Raw genomic sequence first — 12,229 nt, 5'->3', positions numbered from 1 at the left:
GGTGGGAAAACTCCACTGTAAGAAATTTCTTTGGTTAGTCCCTCACTGTCATCAGCATCTTCAACATGCTGATGCACTCTGTGATAGTTACTCTGCTAATGTAAATCTGTGTGTGCTTTGCTATAGTAGTGACTTGTTACTGGGTTAAGCAGGTGAAACTCTGCATTGACAACAAGGTGCAAGGACAGAGATTGACCCAATGCCTGCTACCACAGTCAAGGGCAAGACTGGGTTGGCCTCTGTGCTTGCCACCAAGGAAGAACCTTTAGCTCCACTGCTGGCTGCAACCCAGCAGGTGTAGAGCGGTGGAGACACATGCCATGCCAGACCTTGATGTGAGGGATGGCCTCCACTGTTATCAGAGAGCCATACAGGAGAAAAAGGGAAGGCCCAGCTGTGTACAGCTATCAACAGGACCATACTGACTGCCAGCGAAAAGTATAAAGCCACAGAACAACATAAAGAAACAGCAATGATAGAAATCTGTGTAAAACCTTTGTAATATCTGTTCTATTATGTGTGACCATCGGTAATGGACAAGTATACTGAGCACATGTGTTAAATCCTCATTATTCCATCCTGTTACATGGTGTGTAGGATTCACTGGTATGCCACATGTTATAAAGGTGACATCAAGTGACTTCAAATCAGACTAATCTGACTGAAATAATGCTGCCTAGAGTAGTGGGTTGTAATGTTACACAAGTCAAGCAGTGACAGAGCAGACAAACCAAATTGTAAAAAACTTTAAGTAAAACTAAAAAGGGGGAGATGTGGAGACAGTGTTCTCACAGGAAAATTAATATTTGGTACATGAGCTCTGAATAACTCCGAGGGATACAGCAAGACCATGGGAGGCCCGAGGAAGCCTAAGCAAGCAAGATAAGAAGAAGCTGTAATTCACTGAGTTATGAGAACTGTGGACTGTTGGCAAGTTTTTGAGGTCAAGTTCTCACACCTGTGCTTAACCAATTATATGTTAGTCACTAAGGGTCTTCAAGACAAGTATCCAATCATGATATGCCAAATTGCTGTAGGTGTGTGTAAGCAATAGTATATAAGGAGTTAATGCTTTGCAATAAATGGCTTTTTGTCTGATAAAAAAAAAAAAAGGGGGAGTGTAACTCCTTGACTGTTAACACTGTACAGTTTAATCCTGCAGCTGCTTCACATCCCCTTTGCATTAGAATGCTTCTGGGCATGTGTTGTATGAATCTTTCTGATCATTCTGAATCTATTCACAAGAAAATATTTGAACTTAAAGAAAATATAAAAGAACTTGCTGTAGAAACAAATCCTATAGACTCTTGGTTAAAATCGTTAGGAATAAGTAGTTGGTTAAGGAGTTTAATCATGATGTTTAGCGGACCAATAATGATTATGTTGTTAATTTTGTTTTTTGGACCTTGTTTGTTACAATGTATTATGCAACGCGTGCAGCAGATGAGTAATGCTTTATTTGAAAAAAGAGGGGGAGATGTTGGGGGTCGAGCATGGGCGCTTGAACAGGCCTACAGCAAGCTGTGAGAAAGTGAAATTATGACCCCAGGTTAAAAGAAGAAGAAGTGTCAAGATCAGCAAAACAGGAATGCAGTAACAGGATGCCAGTAATTGCAGAAGCATGATGTAATGCTAAGCTGAAGCGAAGGTGTGAAACCAATCAGGAGAGGTAAAGGGGAGCGTGTATCCCTCGTGGGCAAAGCAAAGCAGCCAATCAAGTAATGCGTGATCGCGTGTAAGACAGTATATTAAGAGCAGCCTTGTAATCAATAAGCGGAGCATTTTGTGAACCTACATCGTATCGGTGTTTTCTCCCCTCCACCTGGCCGCGGCAGGAAGGAAGGAAGGAAGGAAGAAAGGAAGGAAGCAAGGAAGGAAGCAAGGAAGGAAGGAAGGAAGGAAGGAAGGAAGGAAAGACGGAAAGAAAGAAGGAAGGAAGGAAAGAAAGAAGGAAAGAAGAAAGAAAGAAAAAGAAAGAAAGAAAAGAAAGAAAGAAAGAAAGAAAGAAAGAAAGAAAGAAAGAAAGAAAGAAATAAAGAAAGAAAGAAAGAAAGAAAGAAAGAAAGAAAGAAAAAAAGAAAGAAAGAAAGAAAGAAACAAAAAAAAAAAGAAAGAAAGAAAGAAAGAAAGAAAGAAAGAAAGAAAGAAAGAAAGAAAGAAAGAAAGAAAGAAAGAAAGAAAGAAAGAAAGAGGGAGGCAGGAATGAAGGGAGGGAGGCAGGGAGAAAGGAAGGGAGGGAGAAAGAAGGGAGGGAGGCAGGGAGAAAGGAAGGGAGGGAGAAAGAAGGGAGGGAGAGAGAACGGAAGGGACGGTGGGAGACTGGAGAAAAGGAAGGCAGAAGGAAAGAGGAAAAGGAAGGGAAAAGGAGACAAGAAAACAAAGCTGTGGCTGCCCCGTCCTTGACAATGTTTAAATAAAGTTTGGATAGCGTTCAGAGCATCATCCAACCTGCTCTAGTGGAAGGTGTCCCTGCCCATGTCAGGGCTTGGAACTGGATGAGCTTTAAGCTCCCTGCCAACATAAACCAGTCTGTGGTTCCATGACTTCATGCAGAGGGGAAAGAATGGATAACTTCCCACAGGGGAAGAAGCAGGGAAATGGGTGGGTGAACACAGATCCCTGCCACATGCTGGTTGCTGCTCTCCCCTGGTGGCTGCGTGCCTTGAAACAGTTGTGCAGAGCTGCTCAGCACCTCGTGGTATGGCCAGGATCAGAGTGGCAGCATCAGGCTTCCTCCTCATGCTGAGCTGGAGAACCAAATGTACACACAAATAGAAGTGTGATGCTCCTGATTTGTACAGAGGAAAGTGACCCATACATCTGCTCATGTTAATTTCCATATTTCAGGCTTTTACTGGTCATGGGCACAGAGGTGCATTCAGTGGAGTTACTATGAGTACACGAGCAGGAGTGCCGGGAACGTGCTGCTCAGGGGCACTGCTGAACCCATCCTTTGCTCAGAGGGATCGAACCCTGCCACTGAAGAGTGCGGCACATTCCCATGTAAGGAGCGTGCTCTTGCTGCCTGCCCAGCTCTGCAGCCCAGCCCGGCCTGTCTTTGTGCCTCTCCATCAGGCAGGAGCTCAGGGCTGGCTCTGCTCACCACTGCTTTGGACACCAGAGCAGAAGAGCAAGGATGCTCCGTGTGATCAGAACCCATCTCCTGCCATCTAGAGGCACCAGCCCCGCACATGTCTGTGCAAACAGCGCCGGGTGTGGGCTGGATGTGACCCCGTAGTCCCCTGAACCCGGGGTCTGTGTGAGCAGAGGGACTGGGGCTCCTGTTTGGGACAGTTTCTCCTTCTCATTTGCTTTCTCTGAGTCCCTCTCACATTCACTCTTTCATTGTTTCTTAGTTCCCTTATTCCCTCCCCTTTTTCTTAATTTCAACTTTCCCCTTTTCCTTTTCATTCATTTCCCCTTTCCTTTTCTTGCCTTGCCTTGCCCAGACTTGCCTAGCCTTGTCTTTCCTTCCCTTGACTTCCCTTCCCTTTCCTTAACTTGACTTCCCTACCTTTCACTTTCCTTGCCTTCTCTTCCCTTCCTATCCTTACCTTCCCTTTCCATTATCTTCCCTTCCTTTAAGTTCCATTTCCTTCACTTTTTTCCTTTCCCCTCCCTACCCCTTTCTTCCTTTCCCTTCCTTTCCCTTGCCTTGCCTTGATTTCCCTTCCTTTCCCTTCAGTTCCATTACCTTGCCTTGATTTCCCTTCCATTCCTTTTCTTTCTATTGCCTTCCTTTCTTTTCCTTTCCATTGCCTTGCCTTGCCTTCCGTTCTCTTCCTTTCTATTGCCCTCCCTTCCCTTCCCTTCCTTTTCCTTCTTTTGCCTTGTCTTTCCTTCCCTTGACTTCCCTTTCCTTCCTTTCTCTTTCCTTGTTTTGCCTTCCCTTCCCTACCCTTTTCTTCTTTGTCTTTCCTTTCCTTTGCCTTGCCTTCTCTTGCCTTCCCTTGATTTCCTTTTCTTCCATTGCCTTCCCTTCCTTTACTTTCCATTGTCTTCCCTTCCTTTCCATTGTCTTCCCTTCCTTTCCATTCCATTGCCTTGCCTTCCTTTCCCTTCTCTTCCCTTCCCTTCCATTCCCTTCCATTTCTTTTCCTTCCCTTGCTTTACCTTCTCTTCCCTTGCCTTTCATTTCCTTCTCTTCCTTTCCATTTCCTCTCCTTTTTTTCGTTTTTGTCTTCTTCCTGTTCCTTGCCATTCCCTTCACTGTTCTCTTTGCCTTTACCTTTACATTTCTCCTTGCCTTTCATTGCCTTCCTTCCTTTGCCTTCCTTGCATTTCATTGCCCTTTCCTTTCCTTTTCCTTTTCCTTTCCTTTCCTTTCTTTTGCTTTCCTTTCCTTTCCTTTCCTTCATTTTTGCCTTTCATTGATTGTTTCCTGTTCCTTCCTTCCTTCCTTCCATTCTTTCTCTAACCCTCAATTTTTCTTGTTTCTCCTTTTCTGTTCCTCTTCTTCTCTCTAACACTCTCCAAATTTATGTGTTTTCCTGTGCCGCCTTCTCTCTTTCTCTCTCTTTCTCTCTTTTTCTCAGTTTCTCTCACATTCCCCTCTTTCAGCCTCACTCTCCAGTTTGCAGGTTTCCCTTTGATTTCTCTTCCTCACCCCAAGTCCCTCAGGAATGAACCCAGGGGTCCTCCTCAGCTTCCCTGTCTTTGCAGTCCCTTTGCCAGAGCCCTGCTTGCCTGGGACCAGAGACACGGCCACAGCTCCCCCAGGGCCTCTCTCTCCCACCTTCCCCACGCAAGGAGCTCCCCCAAAGCACCACAACACTCGGCTGCTCAGCCAAAGCACACACAGTTTATTTGGGGGGACAGGGACAGGAGCCTCATAGGAAGGGGGAGCAGAGCTCAGGCCTCCCCCTGCCCAGCAGGGCCTTGGGCAGTGCTCTCCATGGGGATGCCCTCAGGCACGGGGCTCTCCTCCTTGCTCCTCGCTTTCTCTTCAAACACTCTGCGCAGGGCGGCTTGGATGGAGCCTTGGAAGCGGCGCTGCCGGCAGCTCCCCACCAGGAAGTAAATGACTGGATTGATGCTGCTGTTCAGCAGAGCCAGAACCAGAGTGGTTTTTTCTGGAAATAAAATACTCGAAACGGACAGATCGAGGAAAACCTTAACACTGAAAGGCATCCCAAAGGCAAAGAAGAAGATGACATTGAGCACAACAGCAACATAGAGTTTCCCCAGGCGCCGTCTCTGTGAGCCACATCGGAGCCTCATGACCATGGACACGTTGGAAATCAACATCAATAATGACAATATCAAGGAATAGGCAATGGCCACACTTTTAAATATTGTTACATGAATTACATCAAATTCGAAGCAAAGGTAAAAGGCCAAAATGAAAGAGCCGATGCTGGCCCAGAGCACCCCACTCACGATGCCTGACAAGTGCTTTGGGCGGTGGCAGCGATACCAGATTGGGAAGATGACAGAGACAGAGCGCTCCGTGCTGATGGCTGTCAGGAGACCCAGGCTGCTAAGGACAAAGAAGTGGCACAGGAATTCAACTGCATCTACAAAATTAATGAAGAAAGGAAAAAAAGATTTCAAACCATAACAAATGACTGTTAAATTGAAAAATGCCAATGAGAACAGAAAAAACAAGAGGAGCACACAGCAGTCAGCAACAGCCAGATTTAGGATGTAGACGGTGAAAGGATTCCGCTTCATCTGGAAGCCCAGGAACCACAAGACTATTCCATTCCCCACCATTCCAAAGATACAGATCCCTGTGAGAAAAGGTGTCAAGATCATCTCTGTGGCCGACGTATGGACACATGGAAGTTCACTATCTTCCCCATAGCTCCAATTTCCATCATATGTGTAATTCAGAGAGAGGTCTGTTGTGTTGGTGCCCTCCATGGAGAATGAGCCTGCTCTGGGTGGCCGCCTTCTCCCTCTGCCACCACCTCCTAGGAGACACAAGCAATGGGAAGGCAATGAGGGCCATCGGCGTTCCCCGCTCTCCCCATCTCTGCGCACAGCCCCACACCAGCCCCAGGCTGCTCCAGGCAGGAGCCGTCCCCTGGCGTGGCCAGGACAGGCTCCCAGCCCTGCCCGCCTGGCCCTGCCCAGGAGCCATCTCCCACCTGCCCGTGCCCGCTCTCCTACCTCCTGCTGCTCCTGCCAACAGCGCTGCTGCAGGAGCTCCAGCACAGGGGCCTCCAGCCTCGGCAGCACAAAGCCTCTGGGGATGCTTGCGTGGCCACCGCGCTCTGCTCTGCCCTCTTCCTCGTGCCTGGGCACCACAGCTTTGCCCACACATCACGGCCCCTGCTCACCACACACCCCTCACAATCTGCCCCCATCGCTGACAGCTTCCCCTCACAAGTCCCATGGCGGAGAGAGATCTTGTCATTAGGAGCTGGGCACCTCACCCCCTTCCTCTCTCTCCTCCCCCCAGCTTTTCACCACCAGGGGAGGATCCTTTATGATCCCAGGACAAAGGCTCTCAGATTCCAGAAAACAGCCTTTGGAACACCATTTACTACATCCATAGCTCTCCGGAAGGATGGGAATCGCTCACAGAATCTTATGTCCTTTTAGGTGTTGGGAACCCGGGATCTTGCGTCATCAAACAGACCCACCCTGTCCATGGAACGTAATCCCATTCTGGGTGTCTGAGCTGTTACAGGGGTGCCAGAAAGAAGAAGACAGCTCTTTCTACTGCCAAGCAAAATGGATGCTCACGTGAGAACTGTTGCAGCAGTCTCAGACATAGGCAAGCACACGCAGTGTGAGCTGCCTGCAGGCTGCCCTCTTGCCATCAGCCAAGAAGGATTGTCCGCGGCCAAGGCAGATGCACAGTGTGCACAGGCCTGGAACTGCTCAGCTTGGGTGTTCTGTGGATCACTCACTCCCTGAGGAACTCACGTGGGAAAGGTGGGATTGTAACACAGGAATGTACATGAACCATTCCCAGGGATGGCGCATGGCAGAAAGGTGAGAGTGGGAGAGATCAACAGCGGGAGATCACTGAGGTGCAGACACGCAGCAGCATCAGGGCTCAGCTTCTTGTCTCTAATGCCATGGAAAGTGGTGCTCAAAGACTTCTTCCATCTTTCTTCCGGGAGGCAGCACCAGGAGCTAAAGGCTTTGCTTTAATGTGTCAAAGCATGGAACATAATACCTGTGGGACAATGGAGGCTACAAAGCCATAGAAGAAATCAATAAAGGGAAATGCCTTTCACAGTGGAGGTGAAGAAAGAAAAGCACATGCTGTCATTGTAGGACAAGCAGGAGCTGACATGCTATAGGACCAAAAGTGATGGAAATGAGGGTAAAGGGACCTCGTCTCCCGAGGCGTGACTGAACAACACTGAACTGTCCATGTGCAGCTCTCTGATTCTCTTGCAGGCCCTGAAGGCTACAGCAGGCCTTATTTGCTCTGACCCACTGACTCATCCCCTGCCCCTTGCTGCAGGCCTGCACACCCACACTGCAGGACTTGTCCCTGCCTGAAGCCCTGTCTCCATCCCCTCTCATGGGTGGCCCTTCAGCCTGTGCTCCAGCCCTGCTTCAAGCCTACCTTTAAGCCTTAACTCCTGCAGCTCCAGGCTGCAGCCCTGCAGAGACTATGGAGCTTGCTCATTACCGTGTGTTCACCACATGAAATCAAGGGATACCCTTGGAAGACTCCAGCCTTGGGGGTGACAAGCACAGGCTGTGACTCCCAGAAAATGGTATTTAGAAGCTGGGAAACACAGCAAAGATGGAGAAAACTAAGCAATGAAAATGTCGTTCCGTGTGCTGCTGAGGGAGGAGATTGTGTGACAGGAACCACTTGTAGATAAAAGCTCATTTGCAACACTACGTACCCCACACAGTGTAATCTCAGAGGAGACACATGTGCATCAGGATGTGATTAGAGGCAGTGGGCAAAGCCCTTGTGATGTTCTCTATATGAGGAATGGTGATTTCTCATGGCAAGTTGCCACAAGGCCATGCTCTGCCTCATTGTCTGCATCTGCTGAAGGGATTCTCTTGACATCTCATTGCCAAATCTCTTCCCCATCATCCGCTTGCTGAAGGGACATAAGATTCTGTGAGTGATTTCCTCCTCCCTGAGAGCTATGGATGTAGTAAATGGTGTTCCAAAGGCTGTTTTATGGAATCTTAGAGACTTTGTCTTGGGGTCATAAAGGATCCTCCCCTGGTGGTGAAAAGCTGGGGGGAGGAGAGAGAGGAAGGGGGTGAGGTGCCCAGCTCCTAGTGACAAGATCTCTCTCTGCCATGGGACATGTGAGGGGAAGCTGTCAGTGATGGGGGCAGATTGTGAGGGGTGTGTGGTGAGCAGGGGCCGTGATGTGTGGGCAAAGCTGTGGTGCCCAGGCACGAGGAAGAGGGCAGAGCAGAGCGCGGTGGCCACGCAAGCATCCCCAGAGGCTTTGTGCTGCCGAGGCTGGAGGCCCCTGTGCTGGAGCTCCTGCAGCAGCGCTGTTGGCAGGAGCAGCAGGAGGTAGGAGAGCGGGCACGGGCAGGTGGGAGATGGCTCCTGGGCAGGGCCAGGCGGGCAGGGCTGGGAGCCTGTCCTGGCCACGCCAGGGGACGGCTCCTGCCTGGAGCAGCCTGGGGCTGGCGTGGGGCTGTGCGCAGAGATGGGGAGAGCAGGGAACACCGATGGCCCTCATTGCCTTCCCATTGCTTGTGTCTCCTAGGAGGTGGTGGCAGAGGGAGAAGGCGGCCACCCAGAGCAGCCTCATTCTCCATGGAGGACACCAACACAACAGACCTCTCTCTGAATTACACATATGATGGAAATTGGAGCTATGGGGAAGATAGTGAACTTCCATGTGTCCATACATCGGCCACAGAGATGATCCTGACACCTTTTCTCACAGAGATCTGTGTCTTTGGAATGGTGGGGAATGGAATAGTCTTGTGGTTCCTGGGCTTCCAGATGAAGCGGAATCCTTTCACCATCTACATCCTAAATCTGGCTGTTGCTGACTGCTGTGTGCTCCTCTTGTTTTTTCTGTTCACATTGGCATTTTTTAATTTAACAGTAATTTGTTATGATTTGAAATCTTTTTTTCCTTTCTTCATTAATTTTGTAGATGCAGTTGAATTCCTGTGCCACTTCTTTGTCCTTAGCAGCCTGGGTCTCCTGACAGCCATCAGCACGGAGCGCTCTGTCTCTGTCATCTTCCCAATCTGGTATCGCTGCCACCGCCCAAAGCACTTGTCAGGCATCGTGAGTGGGGTGCTCTGGGCCAGCATCGGCTCTTTCTTTTTGGCCTTTTATCTTTGCTTCAAATTTGATGAAATTCATGTAACAATATTTAAAAGTGTGGCCATTGCCTATTCCTTGATATTGTCATTATTGATGTTGATTTCCAACGCGTCCATGGTCATGAGGCTCCGATGTGGCTCACAAAGACGGCGCCTGGGGAAACTCTATGTTGCTGTTGTGCTCAATGTCATCTTCTTCTTTGCCTTTGGGATGCCTTTCAGTGTTAAGGTTTTCCTCGGTCTGTCCCTTTCAAGTATTTTATTTCCAGAAAAAACCACTCTGGTTCTGGCTCTGCTGAACAGCAGCATCAATCCAGTCATTTACTTCCTGGTGGGGAGCTGGCGGCAGCGCTGCTTCCAAGGCTCCATCCAAGCCGCCCTGCGCAGGGTGTTTGAAGAGAAAGCGAGGAGCAAGGAGGAGAGCCCCGTGCCTGAGGGCATCCCCATGGAGAGCACTGCCCAAGGCCCTGCTGGGCAGGGGGAGGCCTGAGCTCTACTCCCCCTTCCTATGAGGCTCCTGTCCCTGTGTCCCCAAATAAACTGTGTGTGCTTTGGCTGAGCAGCCGAGTGTTGTGGTGCTTTGGGGGAGCTCCTTGCGTGGGGAAGGTGGGAGAGAGAGGCCCTGGGGGAGCTGTGGCTGTGTCTCTGGTCCCAGGCAAGCAGGGCTCTGGTAAAGGGACTGCAAAGACAGGGAAGCCGAGGAGGACCACTGTGTTCATTCCTGAGGGACTTGGGGTGAGGAAGAGAAATCAAAGGGAAACCTGCAAAATGGACAGTGAGGCTGAAAGAGGGGAATGCGAGAGAAATGGAGAAAGAGAGAGAAAGAGAGAAGGCAGCACAGGAAAACACATAAATTTGGAGAGTGTGACAGAGAAGAAGAGCAACAGAAAAGGAGAAACAAGAAAAATTGAGGGTTAGAGAAAGAATGGAAGGAAGGAAGGAAGGAACAGGAAACAATCAACGAAAGGCAAAAATAAAGGAAAGGAAAGGGAAAGGAAAAGGAAAAGGAAAGGAAAGGGCAATGAAATGCAAGGAAGGCCAAGGAAGGAAGGCAATGAAAGGCAAGGAGAAATGTAAAGGTAAAGGCAAAGAGAACAACGAAGGGAATGGCAAGGAAAAGGAAGAAGACAAAAACGAAAAAAAAAGGAGAGGAAATGGAAAGGAAGGAAAAGAAAGGGAAAGGAAAAGAAGGAAATGAAAGGCAAGGGAAGAGAAGGTAAAGCAAGGGAAGGAAAAGAAATGGAAGGGAATGGAAGGGAAGGGAAGAGAAGGGAAAGGAAGGCAAGTCAAGAGAAGGGAAAGGAAGGGAAGACAATGGAAAGGAAGGGAAGACAATGGAAAGGAAAGGAAGGGAAGGCAATGGAAGAAAGGGAAGGGAATCAAGGGAAGGCAAGACAAGGCAAGGCAAGGGAAAGACAAAGAAGAAAAGGGTAGGGAAGGGAAGGCAAAACAAGGAAAGAGAAAGGAAGGAAAGGGAAGTCAAGGGAAGGAAAGACAAGGCAAACGAAGGAAAAGGAAGGGAAGGGAGGGCAATGGAAAGGAAGAGAATGGAAGGCAAGGCAAGGCAATGGAAAGGAAAAGAAAGGAAGGCAATAGAAAGAAAAGGAAGGGAAGGGAACGGAAATCAAGGCAAGGCAATGGAAAGGAAGGGAAGGGAAAGGAAGGGAAGGGAAATCAAGGCAAGGCAAGGGAAAGGGAGGGAAAGGAAGAAAAGAGTAGGGAGGGGAAGGGAAAAAAGTGAAGGAAATGGAACTTAAAGGAAGGGAAGGCAAGGCAAGGGAAGGCAAGTCAAGGGAAGGGAAGATAATGAAAAGGGTAGGTAAGGATAGGAAGGGAAGAGAAGGCAAGGAAAGTGAAAGGTAGGGAAGTCAAGGAAAGGGAAGGGAAGTCAAGGGAAGGAAAGACAAGGCTAGGCAAGTCTGGGCAAGGCAAGGCAAGAAAAGGAAAGGGAGGAAAGGGGAAATGAATGAAAAGAAAAAGGGGAAAGTTGAAATTAAGAAAAAGGGGAGGGAATAAGGGAACTAAGAAACAATGAAAGAGTGAATGTGAGATGGACTCAGAGAAAGCAAATGAGAAGGAGAAACTGTCCCGAACAGGAGCCCCAGTCCCTCTGCTCACACAGACCCCGGGCTCAGGGGACAACAGGGTCACATCCAGCCCACTCCCAGCGCTGGTTGCACAGACATGTGCGGGGCTGGTGCCTGTAGATGGCAGGAGAGGGGTTCTGATCACAAGGAGCATCCTTGCTCTTCTGCTCTGGTGTCCAAAGCAGCGGTGAGCAGAGCCGGCCCTGAGCTCCTGCCTGATGGAGGGGCACAAAGGCAGGCCGGGCTGGGCTGCAGAGCTGGGCAGGCAGCAAGAGCATGCTCCTTACATGGGAATGTGCCGCACTCTTCAGTGGCAGGGTTCGATCCCTCTGAGCAAAGGATGGGTTCAGCAGTGCCCCTGAGCAGTACATTCCCAGCACTCCTGCTCGTGTACTCATAGTAACTCCACTGAATGCACCTCTGTGCCCATGACCAGTAAAAGCCTGAAATATGGAAATTAACATGAGCAGATGTATGGGTCACTTTCCTCTGTACAAATCAGGAGCATCACACTTCTATTTGTGTGTACATTTGGTTCTCCAGCTCAGCATGAGGAGGAAGCCTGATGCTGCCACTCTGATCCTGGCCATACCACGAGGTGCTGAGCAGCTCTGCACAACTGTTTCAAGGCACGCAGCCACCAGGGGAGAGCAGCAACCAACATGTGGCAGGGATCTGTGTTCACCCACCCATTACCCCGCTTCTTTCCCTGTGGGAAGTTATCCATTCTTTCCCCTCTGCATGAAGTCATGGAACCACAGAATGGTTTATGTTGGAAGGGAGCTTAAAGCTCATCCAGTTCCAACCCCTGTCATGGGCAGGGACACCTTCCACTAGAGCAGGTTGGATGATGCTCTGAACGCCATCCAAACTTTATTTAAACATTGTCAAGGACGGGGCAGCCACAG

General features: G+C 49.2%; 2 protein-coding genes across 2 annotated transcripts; one reads left to right on the top strand and one right to left on the bottom strand.

The window, feature by feature from the left end:
* Positions 1-4,851: 4,851 nt before the first annotated feature.
* LOC115946427 (mas-related G-protein coupled receptor member X1-like) lies at positions 4,852-5,865 on the bottom strand. Its single transcript, XM_034062386.1, has one exon. The coding sequence runs from the start codon at positions 5,863-5,865 to the stop codon at positions 4,852-4,854; it is 1,014 nt and encodes a 337-aa protein (XP_033918277.1).
* A 2,845-nt stretch (positions 5,866-8,710) lies between these two features.
* On the top strand, positions 8,711-9,724 carry LOC117436144 (mas-related G-protein coupled receptor member X1-like). The gene has a single exon (XM_034062385.1). It carries the CDS (start codon positions 8,711-8,713, stop codon positions 9,722-9,724), a length of 1,014 nt encoding a protein of 337 aa, XP_033918276.1.
* Positions 9,725-12,229: the final 2,505 nt, after the last annotated feature.

This window comes from Melopsittacus undulatus, chromosome 4 (genome assembly GCF_012275295.1).
Source record: "Melopsittacus undulatus isolate bMelUnd1 chromosome 4, bMelUnd1.mat.Z, whole genome shotgun sequence".
NCBI lineage: Eukaryota > Metazoa > Chordata > Aves > Psittaciformes > Psittaculidae > Melopsittacus > Melopsittacus undulatus.
Note: the sequence above shows the minus strand (reverse complement) of the source record. Positions and strands in the feature narration are given on the sequence as shown.

Bases quoted from the DNA above. Each gene is read 5' to 3' on its own strand.
- LOC117436144 (XM_034062385.1), top strand. From the start codon at position 8,711: ATGGAGGACACCAACACAACAGACCTCTCTCTGAATTACACATATGAT.
- LOC115946427 (XM_034062386.1), bottom strand. From the start codon at position 5,865: ATGGAGGGCACCAACACAACAGACCTCTCTCTGAATTACACATATGAT.